General features: G+C 36.6%; 1 protein-coding gene across 2 annotated transcripts in view; it reads right to left on the minus strand.

Annotated features, from left to right (window-relative positions):
• ANKRD28 (ankyrin repeat domain 28) overlaps positions 1 to 19,402 on the minus strand; it is an 87,154-nt gene extending 67,752 nt beyond the window's left edge. Inside the window, exons 1-2 of one of the 2 annotated variants that reach the window (XM_075706463.1) lie at positions 19,286 to 19,402; positions 18,124 to 18,207 (exon numbers count right to left, since the gene is read on the minus strand). In XM_075706463.1, the coding sequence (XP_075562578.1) occupies positions 18,124 to 18,207; positions 19,286 to 19,402 (201 nt within the window). Of the gene's footprint in view, positions 1 to 18,123; positions 18,208 to 19,276 lie in introns of both variants that reach the window. The other variant, XM_075706462.1, reaches the window with a different exon arrangement.
• Between the last annotated feature and the right edge of the window lie 3,914 nt (positions 19,403 to 23,316).

The following is a 23,316-nucleotide window of genomic DNA, read 5'->3' on the forward strand; positions in this document are numbered from 1 at the left end:
AGAATTCTGTATTTTAAATGCTACTAAAGTACTGCTGTATGGACCAACTAGTTTTTAATAAAAAGCAGTAATCATTTGATGAACAAATTTAATCTGCAAATACAAAGTACTGCATATAAAGCATTACAGTAAATAACACTAACCAATCTTTCAGTTTTAACAAGCAACTTTGGAAGCAGACATCTTGCAGCACTGATAGATAATCTTAATATAAATACTGACCCTAGTGTTGTTCCTTTAATTTAATAAACTTAAATGACACCAAAAGAAACATTTCGAGAGAGATGGGGTTTTGTACATAAAAGTCACTGTTATACAGAATGTGAAATCTAACACTGTTGGTACTCTTTAATACCAAATATCACCGTATTACTACAGTATTTGTCAACGCAGAAAATTAAGTGTTGTGCCATCTTCAAGTGTTGTGCAAATGGGACTATTACAACTCTAAATCACCTGTAATGTTAGTAAGGAAACACATCATATGAATTGCATTAGACAGGTTTTACGTAGTTCAAAGAGAATGTTGGTATTCCAGTAGAAACAACAAAGAAATTTATATTCCTAATAAGAAACTCCAAAGTTTAATTCCAGATATTGGTCAACACTGTCAAACTAAAAAGCAATAAAAGGGCTTGGTCCTTAAGGAATCAGTTTTCAGAATGACAGTTCTGTGTCACAAAAACCTCCTCATCATCTTTATATGTGCCTTTGGATTGCATTACATGAAAAACACATAATCCTTCCATTCGTAGTACTTCCATTTCTCAAATGTTTCATCTACACAGGAGTTTCTATAAGGATTATGACATGATAAATGCATAGGAGAAGGCCCGATGACCCCGTTAAAACCAAATTTGGAATAAAGCGACCAGGATAGTGGTGGTATGAGCTGCTTCGTAACTCCCCTAACCTAGAACAAGGGTAATGCCACCTTTGTTTCATTGCACCTAAAAACCAGGCTTTTAATTGTTTCGCTGGTTATTTCATGGATCAAAACTTCTACAAATCTATGACTAATTTAAACATGCAGCATTCAAATCTGCCTCTTTTTAAAGTAGTAAGTATCCTTTGAGATGTAAGAATTCATTCCTGGTTTGGGTTCTATCTCAGCAATTAATTTAGAATAACTATATTTAACTACAGAGAGTTTTAACAAGCTAGATGCCTTAGAGGCAGATCTCTTATCCCATACACATTCAGTAAGACTGCTGTAACCTGACTATGGCTTCCCCAAGAGTATATTAGAATATAACTTCAATTAGCCCTCCAAACAGTTCCACATCTACTGATCCGAAATCTTTGAATTAAAAGTATTTTTTTGGAAAAGCATGAATGCAACTTCCTCCTTCATAAAGGCTCTTCTTTATCCTATCAGCTCTGCAAAACCAAATTTTGCAGTAACACTTTAAAACGCTCCCATTATTGCGTGATCACACTTACAAAATATCATTTAATAGGTCTTTTCTGCTATATCACTTGTCAGCTGTCTGCTTCAATGCCATCTGTTCCTGGCAGAAATCAACCCTAAATAACACAATCATAAATCTTGAAAGACTTTCAATTCTAACATACCCTGTAATAGCTTTAATAAACATTCCTTGTAAGTGAAACTATTTTTAAATATAACACTTCGCTTAGTGTATTTTTCAGTTAGGTTAGAGAGATAGGACTATTCAGCTAGCATGATTTGCAACTCCTGGGTTCACAGATAACGTATAAGAACGTGACTACAGAATATTTCCAATTCTTTGATATTGTCCAATACCACGGAGGTCCCTCCCAGTGTGAAGTCCCAGTGCTACACTTGAGAGTCACCAGAACACTGAATTTTATTTGCAGATTTTGCTACAGTTTTTAGAATCGTCATTTTGTAAGGTAGAATAACTGTCTACTCTAAACAAAGTTTTTGTTCCTCCACACAAAAAAGAACACATTTAAACATTTGGCTTTTACGTTCCAACTTTAAACTTCATGAAAGTTTAGTTTAGTACAAAATTCTACAATTGAGGCCACTAACTCTTTGGAAGTATGTCCAACCACAAAGTGGTATCTTAAAAACACATCACTTAACTAGGACTTGAAAATTAGTTGTATCATTGTCAACTGAAAATAGAAGAAAAAGATTAAGTATTAGGCTTTCAAAACTTGTCAATCTGTGATAAATTAATTTTGTATTCCTGTATATCCCTTGTATACGCTGAGTGTAATTAACCTGCTTTTTTTCTTTGGATTTTTTTTCCCCAATATTTCTTAAGTCAATTCTCAGAACTTCACATTGTCAAAAAATTAACAGATTTCTAACTGTTTTTGGCTAACATCATTTTTAGAAGCAGCCCTCTATTTTCTCACCATACCATATTTCAAATTTAAGATGCAGGTCCAATATAGTGAGCAAGCCTAACAGTCTACAATAATGGTGTTCTGCATGCTTAAAAACAGGAGGAAAGCATGCCACTAACCACAAAAATAACACATATTACACAGCTAAACACAAAGTATCCTTTGAAGCCAGATGATAGACACATCGTAGTTGTAATTACTAGATTTGCCTGCTGACTCCATTAATTACTTTAACTAATGTTCATGCTACTATTTACATAAACACTTGTACTGCATTTGAAAGAAAGATTTTTTATAAGCCCAGTATTAAACTTGCGCTAACAAGAATTTATTACTACACATTACATTTCAGGACATATCGTCTTCATGCCATCGATTAAGACAGAGCAAATTTAGACTTCCAAGCAATCACAAAAAACTGAAGAGGAATCTTAGTCCTCTTGCTCATTACAAGAGCAGTAACCAATGACTCTAGAGACGTTGTCTTGTAGAAGAAAAGAAGTGTCTTTAGCAACAAGGGTCACTTCAGCCGTAATCTGCCAAGCGCCAGCGTTGTTTCTAGTTAAGATCTTCAGTACCAATGTAATGTTGCATGCTCTTTGACTTTATCCTAGATAATAATAATAAAAACTGTCATATTGCGGATTAAACCACTAAATCATTTACTTGTGAGTGCCACCGTAGCTTGTGGAGACCTTAAAAAAAAGTAGATGGCAGTGGTAGGTATACAGTAGAAAATAAAAGGTAAGTCAGAAGAGAACTAAAGCAGCCTGAAAAAAGGTCACCAGAGCACCATTTTAGCAAAGACCAAGAGTTTATACAAACAAATAAACATCATTCTAAGCATTCATGTTCCTCAAGAGCACAAGCTCAGAGTTTCCTGAATTGCCACAAGAAAAAAAAAAAAAAAAAAAACCCCACACAAATCCCATAACAAGGTAGTTTTTAGTGGATCTATATTGACACACAAAGCAACCAGCAAGCACAGCACTTTCAGGATGTTGGAAGAAAAGACTCTTTGCCAAGGAGACACTAACTCTCCTCTCCAAAATTTGGTTTTCCAAATCAAAAATCAAACGCTCAGCAACTGCAAATGGACAAACCATAGAGCTGTTCAGGTTTTGCATATGGGCATATTTCAGAAACAGGACAGAAGTTTAACTTGGGTCTGGGTGAATGGGCAAAAGAGGGAGGAAGCCACACTGAGTTGCATTAAAAACTGCAGAAATGGACAATCTGATCTATTCTGATTTTGTCACTAGTCACAGTGATAAAAGGCTAAGAAACTTGACTATAAAAGCTTTTGAGCTATATCCACATTTCCACCATGAGAAATGAATGAGCAAGAACAACAGAATGAACACTGGTCAGGAAGCCTCCTTCCCTGGGACAATAAGGTATCTGCTATGGTGAGAGTTTTAGGGGGAAAAAAACAGGAAGTACCAGAGACACATCCTAAACTAGAGTTTTAGAGTCTGTAACAATGGTGACCAACTGTAATGCACTTCATAACAAAATAGCTGTCCCTTCCTTTTCTGGCTATTGTAATATCCCAGGCAATCATGTTTCTTCCCTAACACGAAACCTGGAGTGTATTTGAAGTCTTCCAGAAAAATAGCAGGTCAAACATTTGAGTTTTACATTTACCTGGAGGAGAGCAGAACAACACTGCCTGTCACATATCATTCCACATTACAGGGACACAAAGATAAATGGGAATCCCCACCAAGGAGGAGGCAGGGAAGAATTCACGTTGCATGGCTTTGCTCTCTGGACATACTTTGCAATCCCAAAAGCATCCTTATTTAACCTGATGCCTCCGGGCATTATTAAAATGGAATTTCTATGATTGAATTAGAAGTTCAAGTTCACAGAACAGCACTAAAATACATGGAAAACAATTTACTTCCCATTCAGATAATGATTATTTGATTCTACTCAAATAACAAAACCAAAACTGATAAAAAACTCTATCCTCACTGAACCATTACACACAATTCATACACAAAATAAAATCTTATTTATAAAAAAATACATTGAAAATTTGGTTCTTTTCTAAAATGCCCAAACAGTAAGAGCAATCTGGTGGGAATGATTAAAACTAAGTTTGCACACAAAAAACATCAAGCATTCATCTATATTATAGTGACATATTATATTGGAATACTGACTTATATTCAACCACCTCTTATTAAAAATTCTTTTTTAAAAACAAGATAGCTCAGTTGTATCTTTCTAGTATTTTTGTTTTTAAGTAACACCTGGAAATACCTTTAATAAAAATTGCACAAATAATGTGAAGAGTTCAAGTTACATAAGCAAACATCAGGTGCCAGAATGCTCTTGTCCGAAAGGTAATCTGGTCTTTAATATTGGCACTTAGTAGAACAACTGGACAGGAAGGGGATGGCAGAAAATCTGCTGTTTTAATTTTCATTGAATCTCAAACTTTAATGTCCATAGCAACTTAGCGAAGTGTAATTTTGAATGCAAGTTAGTACTACACTACAAAAAAGACCGTTCTGAACTTGTTTCCTTTTTTTGCCAATTTGTATTGTTAAATAACACTATTCTGGACATATTTTCCTAAGATTAACTCTTCAAATGCTAACTGTCTTACGTCACAAGCATTAGGCACAAAACACTATTCAGGTGTAACTGAAGACCTGTCCACTTAAAACAGTGGCACCAAAAGACAGACACACAAAAATAAAAAGTGAGTCACATTTAGCACAAGGAACAGCTATTGAGCTTCAAATCCATCTATGATTATGATTGCTGGACCCCACAGCCAGCTACACTCTCAATCAGAGAATAAGAGTAAAAATTTCTCATTTAGAGATGTACACCCAAAAAAAATACAAGTTATTTTGATGTGGTTAAAATGCTTTAACAGTGTGATTCAGTTCATGAGCATGCCTTGTCTTCAAGAAGGCCTTTTTGAAATACTAAATCTTAAAAAATACGCTGTTTTACTAAGAAAACTGAGAAAATTTTGTAGAATACAGAATGTTTCTTTTTTCATTTTGTTGCTGGAAGACCATTATTTTTGTCTGCCAATGACAAGAGAGAATGAAGTTAAATTTCCTACTTTTGTTATAAGTTATGTCACTCCTAAAGGTAAAAAATTATCAGTAACACCACATCTGAGGACAAGAGGGCTTGAGGTATTTGGGTAGACATTGCATCCTTATTTCTCACAACTAAAGAGGTATACAGCAAGAAGACTTTTTGACTTGCAGTCAAATATTGCAAGAGATGTATTTTGAAACAAACCCCTGTGTATTTTTCCACTTCCAAGCAATTCACCTCAAAAGCATCTCTCCAATTTTTGTTTTTTGAAAGTACTAAGTCAGGGTGCTTTTTAGAAAGACATATCTTCTCATACCCTTTAACCTTTATGTTCCCTGCAGGTTTTGTAATGTTGCTGTCACTGTTACAATTCTCGCTGGTCAGGTTTTCAAACTCCCATACAGAACAAGCACAGCTTGTAAGAAAAGCTGAACCTAGGTCTCTATTCTATAAAAACTGTCTACATAACTTCTTTTGCCCAAATTACAAAGGCTACGATTCCTTGTGAGTGAACTCAAGCATCCATTTGGGTATCTGATAAGGACCTGAATAACTGAGCAAGTTTTGTGAGCTGCTCCCTTTCACTGGAAGTTCCAACATCAAGAATTTGGTCCCATTTGTCACTAATACAGGCTACTGAACAAAGAGGTATTCTCTACCCTTTGATAAGAGCAACTTGATCTCACAGTACAGCTGAGACATTTCAGATGTATTTTCCTTCAACTCAGGAATTAAAACAGAGCAACTTTTAAAAAACCACAGATACAATAATATCGCATTAAAAAATACTTTCCCTTGGCTTTACCCTTCCCAAACGCCAAGTATGTGATTTGTAAACATTTACCCGATACATATGGCAGAAAAGCACCCTAGTTTTTAATCAGAATACAGTCGCTGGTAAGAAAAACGATAAATAACTCAAACTATTTTTGAAAAAAAATAAAGCAGTACATGAAAACAATGGATTTTCCATGATCAGAGTACAGTGATGTGGAGCACATTATGTAACCCAGCCTGTGTTCACAGAGCGGGCTGCATGAGGGACAGTGACTGCCTCATCTTACTCTGTCATCTATCTGTAATATTTGAGGACAAAAATCAGAAAACATGCCAAGAGAGAAAGCAGTACAATACAGTCTCTGTTTATGCTCCAGTGAAAGATCACACCACACTAGGCAAGGTATGCACATCTCCATCCCAGTTTAAATCCCCCACATTACGTTTGGGCCAATGACACTTTTGTTCAGTAAAGCTGAGGTTTCTGCCTTTTTCATTGCAAAGGCTAGTGGCAGAATGACAACCCTATATGTGTCTGATGTAAATCAGGTATTCCTCTCACTAACTGCATTGTCTTGGTGACAGGGAAAGATGTAGTTTTCAGGGTGCGTGTTTAATGTTAGCACACCTCTTCTACTTGGAGCAAGCTGTAACACTTTGATTGCGCACATTAAGTTAAATAGCTTTGTAAAGTCAAGTCAACTAGCTGCAATACGCAAAGTCCTTGTTAAGATATCCTCGCGCTATTCTGAACATCTGACTCAAAGTAGCATACACTACAATCTATGCTAATACAAAGACAAATTGTTAGGCAAGAAGAATCCAACAGAATATATCTATTCTGAAGAATGAAAAAAACCCCAAACCTCCACCCAACAATACATGTCTGCAACAGAAAATGAGAAGTCCCTACACTGATCACAAAAGAAAAGCAGAAAGCCTCTGCTAGCGAGGATCAAAACTCCTCCCAAAGTGCTGGTAACCTTAGGATCAAAGTATTTTATTTGCACTGTTCCTTAGGCTAAGTGGATAGGAGATAAGCTTAGAAGATAACTGTCATTATAGGAAGAGCTAGCAGCAACTAAAGCAAGACATTTGCACTCCTTTGAGACAATAAGTCAGCATCATGTAATTTATGTATAAGTTACCATAATTACATATATACATATGTATAAAACTAGTATTTCATGCAAATAAAAACTCAAATTAATGATCAGGAAGGATGATAATAAAGTAGGACTTTATTAAAGACTGGAAAGAGAACCAAATTCCACTGATTTTGGAGATGGAAAGGTACAGGCTGATAGCACAGGCCTGACAAAATTCCCCTCAAACTTCATATTCCAGACAGACATTGTATCTGAACTTTTGGGGCATACTCTTCAGGAAGGACTCAGAGATCCCTCATTGCAAAAGGAACTTCCAATCCATTTGTCCTCAGACCTGACACCAGTATCAGCCTTTCCAGGCCCTACAGTCACCTACCAACAGTCTATGGAGTCCTCCTCCTTGGGCATTTATGGGATAGCCCTCCCTACAATATGTAGCAAACAAATGACAAACTTTCTTTTGCACTGTTTGATATACACCCAGTCTTCATTAGAATAGATTTAAGGAACTTAAAGGTGTATCTACCTTGTGTAGAGCCTGTGTACAAGGGCCAGACTATATGAAGGAAATGATAGTGCATTAGATATTCCACAGTAGATACGTAAGATAGCTTTAACCACTTGCAAAGTGGAGAAAACTGTCTTGTTCAAAGGTACATTGCATATGCATAAAGAGTTTTCACCCAGAAAGTTACTGCAAATAATCAGTAAATTCAAATCCTATCTTGCTATTACCAGCAATGCATTCTTAAAGGATTGTGTCAATGTTGGAAGTTAATGCACATTAAGTCTACCGAGCTTTTTTCTTCTCTCTGCTCTTTCAGCGGGGATGTTCTGTTCTCAAATACCAATCCTTTGCGTGACAGGCACGGCAACTGCCAGGAGTAACCCCAGTAAGCTCTAACTATTCAAGACCTTGCCTCTAGCTTGTTTTGTAAAAGCAGCAGGAAATGCAGAACTTCAATTACACTTTGAAGGTTACAATCTTAAAGTAATAATCACTAAAAGTAACACGGCAAATCAGACATGATCTACAAAATTATTATCACTAAGAATCACACTGGAGACTGAAACACAAAATTATTGAAACACATTTAAATTTGATCTAATTATTCATGTTTCTCTACATCAATGTTAATTTTTCAATGTTAAAGAAATAACAATGACCGAAACAAAACTTGTCTGTCAAACCCCCAATTACTGTAAACCAAATTCAGTGTACAGCCAATACGGTGAAAACACTGCCATGCAGACATCCAGGCTTGTTTGCCCAGTTTAGCAAACAGTAAAACCATCTTAGCATAGTGCTACGCGAGCTTACTAGACCTGATGAGGAGGATATATTAGCCTGAGTAGCATATCACAGTAATATTAATGCATACTAAGTCTCTAAAGAATATTTCTCATTACCTGTACAAGGCAGCACCATGACATGTAAGCACATTCTTCTTTTCAGAGAGTCCTACCCTTTGCAATGGTAACTTTTTGAGAGCTACCATCCACAGATTTCACTGTACCAAGTAGCAATTTGCTCATGTTAGTCAGATTATCCCATAACTGTTGAAGGTAGGTTTGTATCACTCTTATTAGAGTGATAGCTCAATTCATCTGAAAAACTCATTTGCACAGGCTAAATACAGTGTTACTGACATGAAGCAAGGAATTATTCCTCTTCAGACTGGCAAAGTTCTCTCATTAAGAGTTTCGATTCTGAAGAAAAATGCCTAATTATACAGATTTGTATTTAAAACATTCTGAATCTGTTTCTACACCAGAAGAGGAACTCAACACCATTTGGACACACTTTATATTGAGGCTGAAAGACATGATTCACTCTCTAAACCACTAAAAAGGAAATAAGATATCTGATTATTCAGTACAGATGACATACTTGAAAAACATTCCACGCTAATGAACAGGAAATCCACAACTTTATTAAAGTTAAGCAACAGTAAATAACTCATAGTATGAATTTAATTCTTGAGTAACTGGTGGATACTCTTTACAATATAGAACTTGCAGCAAATTTCCACAACACTCGGAAGAATTCTCCATTTCTGGCATCAGTCAGGCTTCAGATCTATGGAGCAAACTGTCTCGTATCAGATCCTTTAGATGTGGAAGAAACTTTTCTATATGAAAAGCTTCCCTATATTTCCTGCAGCAAGGTTTCTTCTTATCCCTTCAGATACACGACATCAATATTCACATTTTTAAGAACCGACAATTCTTTACCAAAATAACCCCTGGACATTCCCATGTGGTAGTGCTGCACTCTATCTACTCCCTTAAAAACACATTAAAACTTGAGCATATTTAGTGGCACGATGTTTTACAAGCTAACTTTGTATCTTGTTAATACCCACACACACACACATTTACCTGTGCTATTCACATAATGCCCTTCTAAAAACCAACTCCTAGCTCTTCTTGCACGCAAGATATTTCAGCACCATGTTAAAACTGACACATGGCTGTAAGTTCTGAGCAGGCAGAACCGGCTCCTGTCTGCAAAGGACCACAAACACTCTCGCAATGAATAGGATTCTTCATAGAATTTTCCTGCTATCCTTTAAATGCAAAGAAATTTCAATGAAGTGAACACTTCATAAAGCCGGAGAGTCTCATGACTCATCATTTCATCAGGCTGATCACACAGGAAACAGGGGTTCCTGTTTGTGGTGGAAACATTAAGAAAGTTTAGTATTGAGACTATCTAGAAGCAGAAAGCAATACAGTACATTGACATGCACATTGGACAAAATTCAAGCAAAAGTTTAAGGAGAAAGAAACATCTTGCTCTCGTTCTACAGCTGTATTTTATTAGAAGTCCATGGGCAAACAGGATAGGGAAGATGAATGTTACCATTAGTCTCTGAGATTATATACTATTTTCTTCTCTCCCATATGTATGAAAAATATATTTACATATACCTCATGCAAAATGAAAACATACCAAATTAAATAAAGCCATTAACTATTTAAAATGCCTCTATCTAATTACAAAAGCACTCTCAATTCTTATTAGAGATCTGTTCTGAGTAAGAGATAGGTATAATTATCATTATTTAGATGGGTAACAAAGAATCCTTCAATAAACAGCAGTGGAAGTGTCTGAAGGCACACTTGGCTTGTTTTATGATTTATGCCCATCCTGACTTCACTTGTCTCTGCGAGGTCTCATTGCCCTCCATTTGCCCAATACAAGATTTCTCAGACTCTCTGCTTCAGCCCCTGAGGCTGGGTTCCAGGCAGAGGCTGCCAGGCAGGAGCTTCTGCACTGAGGCAAGGCTTATGTTTCTCAGTGGTGTTTTTTTACTGGAGGGATTCTCATTATTAGTATTTGTTTATACAGGAACATTTTATCTCCTCTCCAACCTCCTACAGTCATTTAAAGGACTGTTCTCACTGTCAAGTCATTATATGCTTACTGTCATTAGCATAAGCTACCATATTTTGTTAAAAAAAAAATATATATGCACACTCACATTTTGTGACTTGTATGTGTGTATATATATATATAGGCACACATAAGTACGCATATGTCTTTTCAATACACAGTTCTTATTTGCAGGAAAATTCACAGCGAGTCACTCTGCTTAATAATCCAAAGGATGAAACCGAGTTAAAATAACTAGTGCCAAACCCTAAGTTATAACTCATCCTATGTTCTCATCACATTGAAAAGTCTTTCAAACTCACAAATACATGTAATTTTATCCCCCAAATATGCTACACACTAAATTGGAAATAAAAACAGATTACAAATAATGTTCAACCAAGCAGAAACCTTTCTATTGGGGGGGGGGGGGGGACGACTTCCAAAGTTGAACAGAATTTTAAACAGATAAATAATTTGGAAAATTAGCAAGCAGTTTTAAAACAATTTTTCCTCTAGATCTGATCGATAAAACCTTAAGCTATAAATCTTAAGAATCACACTAGCTATGAATAGCACATTATAAAAGATGGGAAACTAAAATTTGTTCTAAATTCTAAATATCTCTGAGAAAAAAAAGTGTTCTCAATAGCTGCAAACATGCAAATATTTCTATGAACCTTATTAATACATCAAAAGTCACCATTTTTCACTAAACACTTCTGTGCTATGATTAGAGACTCAAGATATTACAAACATTTTTGCAGAGAAGGTCTTAAATTTAAGGTAGTTTTTAATAGATCTAAATTGTGCACTCCTCCAAGATATTATTACAGCTACACATTCACAATGTCAGTCTAGGTAGCTGAAGCTACAATAATTACAGTGTCTCTATTAAATGCTTGTCTGCAATTGGAAATTAGCAAAAGAAAAAAAAGTGACTGATTCTTTTTAAAAAAGAAAAACGTATGCTGGATTGAAACACTCTAGCAATGACCACAACTAAGAAAGGAAAAGTTCATGCCCTGACCTATTAAGACAGGAACTAAGAAAAATAAATAAATTGTGCTCTTCAGAATATTTTACTATTTTCTGGATGCCTTTTTAATTCCTCCCTCACATTCAGATCAGCAAACCAGAAGTTGAGTGCTGCCTGCAAAGTCTGTTCTGCCAGGGAATACAGTAAGATGCTGCTCACAGTACCAAACACGTTGCCAACTCCAGCTGCCAACAAAAAAGTCCCTCCTGCAAATAGTCTACGTTGCATCCAGGAACCTGACAAAATAGTTACCAACGCTGGGTCCCGATGCATGCCTGAGACACGTAGACCAGTTAGCAAACCCATAATCTCTCACCTCTTCAGAAACACAGCTTGAAGAGTTAAAAACTGTGCACAATTCCTGCTTAGCCTTTGCTACATTATGCTAGCTTTTAACTACTATTTATTCTCACCAGTTTAGATACAAAAGCCACATGGTCGCTTTGCTCTGATTGCCAGAAGCTTTCTCTAGCAACAAGAGGTGTTACAGATGAATTGGCCTGGAAAATTATTTCCCTGCAAGCATACTCCAGGTGCAGCAAATGACAAACCATTTCTGATCAACAGTCATAGTATTCCTGAGGTGGAAAAGAGTATGATTTGGTTACACCTGCCTTCCCATTGCTTTTATCTGGCCCATGCAAATCTCTGTGCAAAACTGTCAAAGCCTGACTGCTGTTTTCAAAACTCTTTCCACTCCTTGTTAAAAACAGCCTCCCTGAACACATCCCTCAAAAAACACAGGAACATGGTATTGCAGATCACCACCACTGTTTGAAAAGCATCACTTACTAACCTGCTCTGAGCAACCTCTTCCAGTTGTCCCAACCAGCAAATTCTTACACTAATGTGACTCAAGTTACAAAAGGCATCGGTAAGAAAAGGCGTACCTCAAACAATTTATGCATAGCAATTAATGCAGAAAGAGGTTTTTAGAGGCATAGATGTGTCAAACTAAAGTGAGTTTACATTTGTAGTTGTGTGCACACACACTTTTTATCAAAACCAAAAAACTCCACATTAGTCATTGGTAAAATAATTGGCTACAGAAAGATAACAAACATGAAGGTAAAATAATGCCTAAAGATTATTTTTACCTCATTACACATTATGGCTTTTTGTTTATTTGTTTTTAAATATTTACTTATGTAAGTTTCTTTACATCGAGAAATATTGCAATGTAATTGCTGAATCAGACAGCAATTACAGTTTTCCACATAACATATATAAAAATTCTTTTAACATATGAAATGGGTACAGAATTTATTTGTATTATCAGAACATTGAGCTCTACTAAATTTTGTAGAATGTTCTATATTTCAGCCAAGTAATTCACGCTTTCCTGTTCTGCACTGCACTCTCAAGTCTGCAGAAAAAAACCAGTTCAACCCACAAGGTTAACTATAAAGATGAAAGCCAGGAGACATATATTCGTTACCTGTTTTTTTCTATTTAACTTCTTCTAGGACTTTGCTGAGCAATACCAGCATCACAAAAAATCTTTCTTGTTTTTCAAACTCTGCTTTAATTTTCATTATTAATTCCTAAGTTACTAGGATATTTGAGACCCTCAATAATCTAGTTCTCTTGGTACCCAGACCCAATGCTGTATGCAGACTCCTAGACTTGTCACTATACTAACAAACCAATTTTCCTCCTCTTTCAGTCTATGCAATGACCTGCAATGTAAAATAAATTTTAAAAAATTAACAGGTAATCAAATAAGACGTCATCTCTTACCCTAGAATGACATCCAGCAACATTCTCCTAGTAAGCAAATAACACAAACAAGTAGTTATGCAAACCCACATTTGGCAGGACCGGGAAGGGAGCCCACATCTCTACTGCAAGTCATCCATGCAGCAAACCGATTGCTCAAAATAAAGTCAGATACATACACTTAGTCCTCCTGTTTGTACCTAGCACTTTGGTGCTACTGGATCATATATCCTTCGCCAGTCCCAGGAAGAAAGGTTGGGATTTATGGGCAACACTTCATTACTATCTAATACAGGTGGGGGGTAGGGAGACCAGACAAGATTGTCTGGTTCTATGGTTTTGTTTTCCTTCCTTCTCAAAATAGTAGCACAGGTGAGCTTTTATTTTATTTTTTGGCTACTTACTATAGAAAAGAGCTATTAAATTAAGAGCTGTGCTGGATGGCCAATAGTCCAGAAAAGAAAGCTTACAGATCACCTTGATTACTGCAGTCCTTGGTACAGTATGTGGAACTTCATTTTCCCATCTTATATTTGGGGGGGGAACAAACCACCAACTCACACAGAAAACAGCTTTCAAATGCGTTTCATATTTTAAATCTATTTCAATCTCACAAAGCACAATGAGAAGATACAGGTGTTTCATGTTTAAGTCACTTACCACATATGTCAATATCACTATTTTAAATAGGAATGAGCACTTCAGAACATTGGGAGAGATCTGTGTGATGTGGGGATTGCTCCAAAAAGAGCACTTGTTTGGCTTTAGTGTGAGAAGAGCAAGGGGCACACTGACAGCAGTTCCAGAGAGGATCAGATGTTTACCTCCTCAGCTAAGATCAAGTGCAATCGGGTTACAAAAACTGCATATTGGGTTACCTACAGTATTGCTTTTCCTGGCAAGAAATATTACCCTAATAGGTCTAGGAAGAGGAAAAATTGTTCTGATTTTGAATAATCATTTCAATAGTCAGATCTGCAACCTTTAAATCATTTTTTACAGTGAAATGGTATTCCCTCCACAAAATTATATTCTTAACAAATAGCTGAGATGAAATATTCCATTTTCATGATCTTTTAAACTGAACATACACCACAAAAGTTTTGGTTACAAATGGAAAAGGAATAGTGTGCAACAGTAATAGGCCTCCAAATTTAAAAAACAAACAAATCCTGATTTATAAAAGGCAATGCTGAAATCATTTAGTTAGCTAAAACTAACTGCTGAAAAGTACATAAAATTCAAACCAGCCATACTAATCTAATCAGCAAGAGCAGAAAATGTGGAGGATCCCCATTAACTAATAAAGAGATACTGTATGTGTTAGTTATCATGCAAGATTTTCCTTACTGCCAAGTCTCAAAAGCTCAGGATGGTACAAAGAAATAATAATAGTAATAATAATTTTTAACGTATATATACACACACAGCGTAGCAAGAGCCATGCATATAACAGAAACTGTATCAGGCTTGACATATGTGATGTGTGTGATTTACTGATTCATGAAACAAGCAGCTACAGTTTCTCAAGCTTTCTTGGGGAACAGGAGGGAGAAGCAACCCTTTCCGCTCTGTTTTTTCCATTAATTGGAGCCTCAAGACGGTTCACCTTCCAAACAATACATCTGATCAAACCTCCTATAAATCAGTTTTGTCTATAAAAAAGCTGCACAGTTCCAACTTCCAGAGGAGGTAAGCATTTTTGAACCACAGTTTAAGCAGCTAGGGATACAGTCAGTTTGCTCTTTCTTCACAAAAGATTACAACTGCAGAGGGGAATACAATACGTACTTTCTAAATCTAGACTGAGCCTGTGACTCAAGAAGGCTGGTGTGGCATGAACAGAGAACAATCTTCTTCCTGAAAAAGCCTGTTTGCTATCAGTACATCATCTTACAGTCACACACAGCAACTCATGTTATGAAAGGCCACCCATCTCAGAATCTAAATATAACATTATGGTAGAAGACATCATCTGTTTTAGGAATAATGCTCTAGGACAGCCCAGCCAGGGTGCAATCTTTAGATATTACCATAATATCAAACAGTTACCACAGCCTAACTTTGGGAAGCCAAATACACAGACTCAACTCACTTAGCTTTAAAAGACTATTAAGCCAATTGTGATTAATGTTAAAGATAACATCCCCTGAAAATAAAAAGATAAATTCAGCTGGATGATAACAGAAGGAAAAAAACCACCCACATTTCATCAAGACACTAACAACTTTCCCAGATGAATGTCACTGTCACAACAAAGACCTGCAACAGCTCTATCTTCAGTTCACTTCTGAGCAAAATTAATTTGCAGAACCCTGCTAGGTCTTCAGTTACAGAGTCCAACCCATGCACAGGGGAAGGGAGGAAGGAAGGAATCTCAACTATTAGAATACAAACTGCAAAATAATTAGTTGCTCTTGAGAGGGGGAAATGAATCTGCAGAGGCATTGGAGGGAATGACTCTGGAATTCAAACAACTGCACTGAAGCACTTGGATAGCGAAGTGGAAAAAAATCCAACATATACACTGGTCTAATACAATCCACAATGGTCAAAACAGTTTATCACGATCCTTCTCTTTATTAGGAAATACAAGTAACCACTTCATTTTCTTCACTTTTTTCCCCTCTTTCTGTCCACACCAATTTATAACACATAACCAGGGGGACAACTTTGGATCTAGACTATGTAGGGATATATTATGTCCAGCCAAGTACACACAGCAGATGAAAAACCCAAGGAAAAAGAACAAAACACACACAGACGGACACAAAGAAAACTCCACTAGGCAGTTTACTTCATTTCTACCAAACAATGGGAGAATTTGTATGCTTGTTTAGTCCCAACAAAGAGTGTTCTAAGGGATATATGGAATGTAATATTAAATACTGTAGCAGGGCTAGGAGTGCCATGGTAGGAAGGAGTGGTCATGTATGATAAGCATCTGCCTATTCTGAAGAAGGTGGCCGTGAAAAAATAGCCATTTAAAAAAAAAAAAAAAATCAAATTTTTCCAACAAATCCATTTATTCTGGATGGATTCTAAACACACCTTGGGTGTTACTGGCCTAAGATGCACACCTGTACTGTTAAAGGGAGATGTATCCACAGAAAGGAATTAAAAAAAAATGTAAAATGTAAAAACCTCCAGATTTTGAATATTCTACCTACAATATTTTTCTTCACTGTAACTACCTGGCAGTCTGAACTAACCCTCTTCAAACACATCAAACAATTACACGGTCTCCTATTTAAGCCCATCTCCTACTTCCTGTTTATGGGCAACTGTTTGACAAAACTTGAGATACAACAAAAACCAAAACCAAACAACTACCACATACATACTGAAATCTAGCAGAGGCTTTTGTCATAGATCATCAAAAAGGCAGAAAGATACTAACCTGACTTTGTTTACAGGTGCTATAGCTATAAACACTAAACCTGACTTATACTTGGAGGAATATAAATGAAACAATACAGACTGATCAGGTTTTAAAAATAAAAATGGCAATGTGACCAGAGCATACATATGAAGAGACTGGAAGGATACACAGCTAATGCTCTCATACTGAACAGAAGATTAAGTCTCTTGATAGTATATAATCCATCATACAATCTTTAAGAACATGGAAAAATACTAAAAAAGGAGAGGAAAAAAGTCCAACCTTATCAAACAAAACTCAGGATTTGACAGCAAGTTTACTTATACAGGGTCCTACTCAACCTCTTCAAGACCACGGGAGGGCTCCGTTATACTTCAGCTGGCATTGGCCAGATATAAATTCTGCAGAATGCTTTTAAATGTCAAAATACCCATACCAAACTAAGTATTTGCTTTCAGTTTACACCTCTCAAGAAGAAAGTGTAAATGATTATCATGGTTTTACACTGGCCACTATGTAGCATCTAGATGTTAGCCTTTGCTGTTTAGCATCACTACTCTTCTGATGCATTTGGAAGAGAAACAGCTACATATATTCCTATAGTGTTAAGCCTTGAATGGTTTATGTAGTCTGCTTTAACAATCGAAACAATTTCTAACCAATGTAAAGAGTTTATGTGTATTAAAATTTTAATAGAAAGTAAATACAGTAACTGCATGCTGTTCAAAACTTGAATTTCACCCAATGAAACAAACTCAATTTCATGTCAGTACAATTTTTAAGTCTGCAGTGTCTGGATTTGCAGCACTGCAAATAGGACATATAGACACAATTTCTCATTTTTACTTATTAATATAATTATTAGGCTTCCCTTTTTAAAATCTACTATTAAACCTACCTACTGAATCCCCAGAGTATTTTTCTTATAATTGCCTAATGTGTACTATATGCTGTATTTAATTTAAAATTAATCGAAGTCTACATAGCATCACACTTAACCAGTCTTAACTTTCTAAAAAGTCTGACGCAACTGTATAAACAAACTTTTCAGTTACCCAAGCACTGCAGAACTAACATTTGAAAGGAATATAGCATTAGGTCTTTACTACCAACACAAATCTACAAAGCTACACTCCTCCTTCCCAGCATTAACTGTATGCATGGGCTTTACTTTGCCTATTACATAAAAAGAAATAACATTTACAACTCATGAATTATCGAAGTTTTAAAGTGATTAATACAGCAGAAAGCTATATCAAGACAAAATTAAAATGTATTCAAAGCTAATGAAGTTTGTTTTTACCTGAAAATTAACATCTTCTTTCTTAAATATCAGTGCTCGAACTTCATCAGGATCTCCATTAAATATAGCTTGAACCAATGGTGGCTGAAATGAAGAAAAAACACATCTTAGAATATAACGCCATTTCAGTTTTTAGTCATACACATATGGGTTTTTGATACATAACATAAACACAAGATGATGACAAAATAAAACATCCCAGGCAGTGAAATAAAGAAACCAGCAACAGTGTTTAGAATTTAAGAAATTCCAAGTTTTAAAAACCTCAAACACATGAACATACTCTAAGTCAATGGAACACATTAAAAAAAAAAAAAGGCCCAGAAGACTAGCTTGTAACAGCTGAAAAGAGAACTCCTCATAATAAAATTAGGGCTGTTACATGCTGCAAATTCTATACAGCATAAGCAAACAACCCCCTTTTACATTAGCAAGTGACTAAAGTTACTAGAAGTTTTTCACCTGTTTAGATAGGGCAGGAAAGCAAATGCATCAGATAAGTATGGTAACAAATTCACACTCACACACATCTATTACTAAATATAGCAGGATTTCTTAGTAAGTAAGAAACGCTGCTGAGCTAGCCAGATTTAAGTCAGTCTTGACAAAATAAAATAATTTAAAGCAATAAAAGCAGTCCCCAGTGTTGATCATTTCCAGAAAGTGGTAACTCGAATCTAACAGTTACATCAAGATTATGACTTACACTATTTTTTATTTTAGCTTAGAATTGCTCTTGCTCGATGTATACTATATAGTCTATCAGTTCTCAAAATAAACACAGCACATTATTGCAATACAATGATTACATCAGTTTCTAAAGTGGTACTGCATAAATGTACCATTGAGGAATCAGGAGTGGAACAGGGAAAAAAACATTTACTTCAAATACAGTTTACCAAGCTCTCTAAAAACCCTCTGCTATTATATAAGAGTTTAGATCTGTTATTGCCGCACCATAAAGTAACATGAAAAAGAATGAGCCCTGGCAAATACTAATTCTACAACTAAGTTTCAGCTTTTCCCCTCTTTAGCATAGGCAGTTTTTACCACTTGCCTTGTTTCAACATCATGCACATCCATGTTAATCTTAGGAAAATTACTATTGGTATTTGTAACAGTATTATAAGCAGGAAATATGCCAACAAACAACATGCCTTACCAGCACGTTTCCAGAGGGCGATGGACGTAAAGATACATTTTCCTGAGGTAATTTGGAAATAAATGTGGGAGAATCATCTTCCACCTCCTCCAAAACAACAATACAGACTCGACTCATTCGATCAGTTTGAGGAAGCAAAAGCAAACAAAAAAAATGCCAGCAACAGTATTTTTGGAACCAGACCGCAGGTATCACAACAGGGACCATAGAGAGAATACTTTCACCTGTTCTACATGCCCTCACAAACTTGTGAGTGCTACCGCTGGTGTCTTAGCATTTAAAAAAGGACATTGCAATCCCCCCTTACACTTCATTTTTCAGATTTAAACACCCTAAGATGTTCAAGCCAATGCTGGAAAAAAAGGTGGTTGTTTTTAAAGTAAAATTTCCCTAGGCATTGAAAACCACAATAATGAAACTGTGGAACAGCTGATAAAAATATCCCAAGATCCAATTCCATTCACAGCACTCACTGTCACACACAGCTGTCCTTTCACAAGCAAATTTGTCTTTGTTAATGTCACAACTTCCACCGCGTCCTTCTACCCCCACAGTGAAATCATTGTTGCAGAAGACATGACACTGTCCTACCGAGGACAGAACAAGGAACAATTGCGCCGAGAGAGATGGCCACAGCTATACCCACTCCTGCAAGGTCAGTTTTAAATCAACCGTCGCACGCTTTCTGGTGACCGAAAATAAACGCGCCTTCTGATCATCCTGTCATTCTACAGCTTCCTTTCTCAATGTCAAAAACAGTCCAGCCAGAAAAATGCATCTCGTTTCCAGCAGTTATTCAGGACCTGCTCAGAGGAAAATAATTCTTTCCCATGCAAGAAAAATATCTGCAACGTACGGCGCGGCTGCAGTACATTTACATGCGATGAGTCAGAGCACGGGGACAATGAACTCCTTGAATAATACTGCCGGTTGAATCCAGCCTCCCCGAACGACAGCAACGCAGACGGCGTTACTCCGTCAGGGACACAAGCAATGCGGAGCGGTCATTTTTCCTTCACCGGGCAGTAGCTGTGGCTTCTCCATCAGGGAACGCGTTAGGCAGAAATACCGTTGAGGAAGAACGCTTCAGCAAAACAAGCTAGCTACCGCACACAAAAGCTCAAATGACTGCCTTAGACTTCTTCTGCAAAAGCAGTTCATCACTCAAGTGTTTCTTTTGATCACCATGTGAATGCAGTTCCCATGATAGTCTTCATTCAGATTGAGGGGGAGAGGAAAAAAAAGGAAGGGGGAAAAAAAAAAAAAAATCAGACTCCGTACATCTTCTCTGAGCCAACTTCTTTATCCGAACATCTGTCACTGTGCCAACCTGATTCTCCTCTTAGTTAGAGCTTCTGCTTATCAGGTTTTTTTCCTTGACAAATTAAATTATACAATCAGCAGATAGCCTTGCAAAGCTTCAGAAAAGCCTAGCTGTCCGAGCCGGTCATTAAAAGCCCGCAGGAGCAGAGCGCAAATCACCGCCACAGCAGCATTCCCACCGAGCAGCAGCCTGGCAAGCAGCGACTGCAGCCTGGCAGGACGAAATGCCTAGTAATGCTCACATGTCGCACTTACCAGAGAACCCAGCCACTGCTCCCAATGCAACTTCCTCTGGCACAAAAAACCCGCCTTTTTTTTTTTTTTTTTTTTGGGGGGGGGGGGGGGGGGGAAAGCAGGGGGGCAGTCTTTGCAGTTACATCTGTGCCAGTTCTGTGACTAACGCAGCTGAAAGCGTAAAAATCCTATAACTGAAGAAAGAGCGACTGTTTAATATTTTCCACTAAAAGCCGCAAAGAAATCTGGTGTACTGGCTCTGCTGACTAACAACAATTTAGGCAGTAAACAATTCCAGCATTTTAACTGCTTTCATATGGCACTGGTCAGAGCAGCAAAGCAGTCCTCCCTTAACTCATTGAAGACAAGAAATTCCCCACATAAATACTCTGAAAATTAAATGAACGAAAACCTCTCAAAGTAATCGGTTGACTATTAAAAAGCCAGCTAGTAATGACTAAACCCATGGGTTTTTTTGCAACTAGTATAGACAAACATACCCTCAGCTTGAAACAAATTACAGTGAGTATAATTTAAATATAATATTAATATTATAATATGACTATAATAATATGACATAATAAAATTATAATATAAAGCCCTACAACTCGCTGAATAAATATTTCAGCTTGAATCTGCCTAAATGGTGCTAGTTTGTGGGTGTATTATGTAAATGGCTTCTGTCAAAGTTGCTGGATAAGCGTCAGTGTTACAGGAACAGAGGGAGGGTTTTTGTTCCTGCTGTGCAGTGTGAAGGCACTTCTAATGTCTTCCAGTGCCTGGTAAGATCAGATTTTGTCAATGGTGAACAAGTTTCCAGCTCTTCGATAAAGCATTTGCACTCAGGTTTCACATATGAAACCAGGCAGAGAGAAAGACAAGTTTAAGCAGTATGTTAAATGGTTTAGATATTAACAGACATGAATTCCCACCTTTGGGGGCTCACATCACCACTCTTTTGAAATACAGTAGCTTCATTGCAACATAATAAATTGCTTAACACACACCTACTGACACCTCATGCAGGTGAAGGTTTTTGTAAGGTCAAAAGAGTACCTTAGCCTAGGGCTCCCCAAGCTCAGGACTGCTGCCTTGGCAGAATATAGCACCAGTTACTGATTAACCGAGAAATTTCAGATACGATTCAAATTTCCCAAATGTTCTCAGTCACAGTGTGTGACTAACACCTTTATATAATGAACAGAATATATTTATAGAGTCCAGTTGTTTTGGAATTTCATACTTTTGGTCTTAATTATGAAAAAGCAATGGTTTGCACAGTATACCGCTTTGTTCTAGCATTTCAAACATTTATTAAAAAGATACAACACAGATTCACATGAATATATATGACAACTCATGCTCCTCCTGGCCACAGCAAAAACAGTTTAAATAAAAACATGGACATTCTCAAGGCTCATCTACTGCAGCACCCTACTGTCTCCTAATGAACATAGCAACCACAACCTAGAAAATACTTTGCTTTTTATTTGTGAAAAAAAAATGTGCTAAAGAATAGAAACCACAGTTCACTTGTGTAAGTAAACATTCATTTGGGAAAAAAAAAAACGCCTAACCAACCAGATTTTAAGTCTACAAGCAAAAGTACACTGACGAGATGCATATCTGGTTTTCATACTACACACACACAGACTTTTTAGATAATGGTACTCTAGCTAAGCCCATACATTCAGTGTTAATGAACACTTTTTGGGAGTCAATAAGTTTATATAGTAAGCAAATGCTAAGAGTTCCGTAACTTTTCTCTGGAATTACCAACTGGACATGTTGCTAGACAGAGATAATGCCCAGTTTAGTTCAAATTATCTGAAAGTGGTACATTTTTGATCTTTGCAATACTCCAAAGTACACTTAAAAAAAATCAGCTAGAAAACCAACAGTTACCGTAAAAAAGTATAGGACTTCACACGCAATTAATTCCAAAAATTCAGGAGTTAAGAATATTTGAATCTACTCTGATAAATATTCTAGAAATTTTACCTATAAGTAAAACAAACTTAATATAAACTATTTCCAAAAGAAGGTTAATGTATTACATATTGCATAACATTATGTATTTTTGAATGGTGGCATTACTATGATCAAAGAGTTAAAAGCCAATGATGTCAGTTTGCATTACAAAGAGAACCAACATAATTGAGTCAATGCTATATTGATCTTGACAGCAATCTAAATCTTGTAAGCAGACAAAAAAACCCTACTCACACTAGGAACGTGCGTGCACAATTACTTCCATAACCAAAGGACAACCCAGTTCTAGAAACATTTAACTTTTGCTTACAATGAACTAGCACTTGGAGCTTACTTAAAAGAACAATCTTCCCCCCGCCACACCCCTGCAATTGAAAGTAATGCATTCAACTCAATGGAAACACCATATCTAATCATCTTGTCTTTCAACTACAAAAATCATTCAAGGTTTGCAAAATACAAGTTTTTAATGCTACCTAACA

This window comes from Pelecanus crispus, chromosome 2 (assembly GCF_030463565.1).
Source record: "Pelecanus crispus isolate bPelCri1 chromosome 2, bPelCri1.pri, whole genome shotgun sequence".
Classification (NCBI taxonomy): Eukaryota; Metazoa; Chordata; class Aves; order Pelecaniformes; family Pelecanidae; genus Pelecanus; species Pelecanus crispus.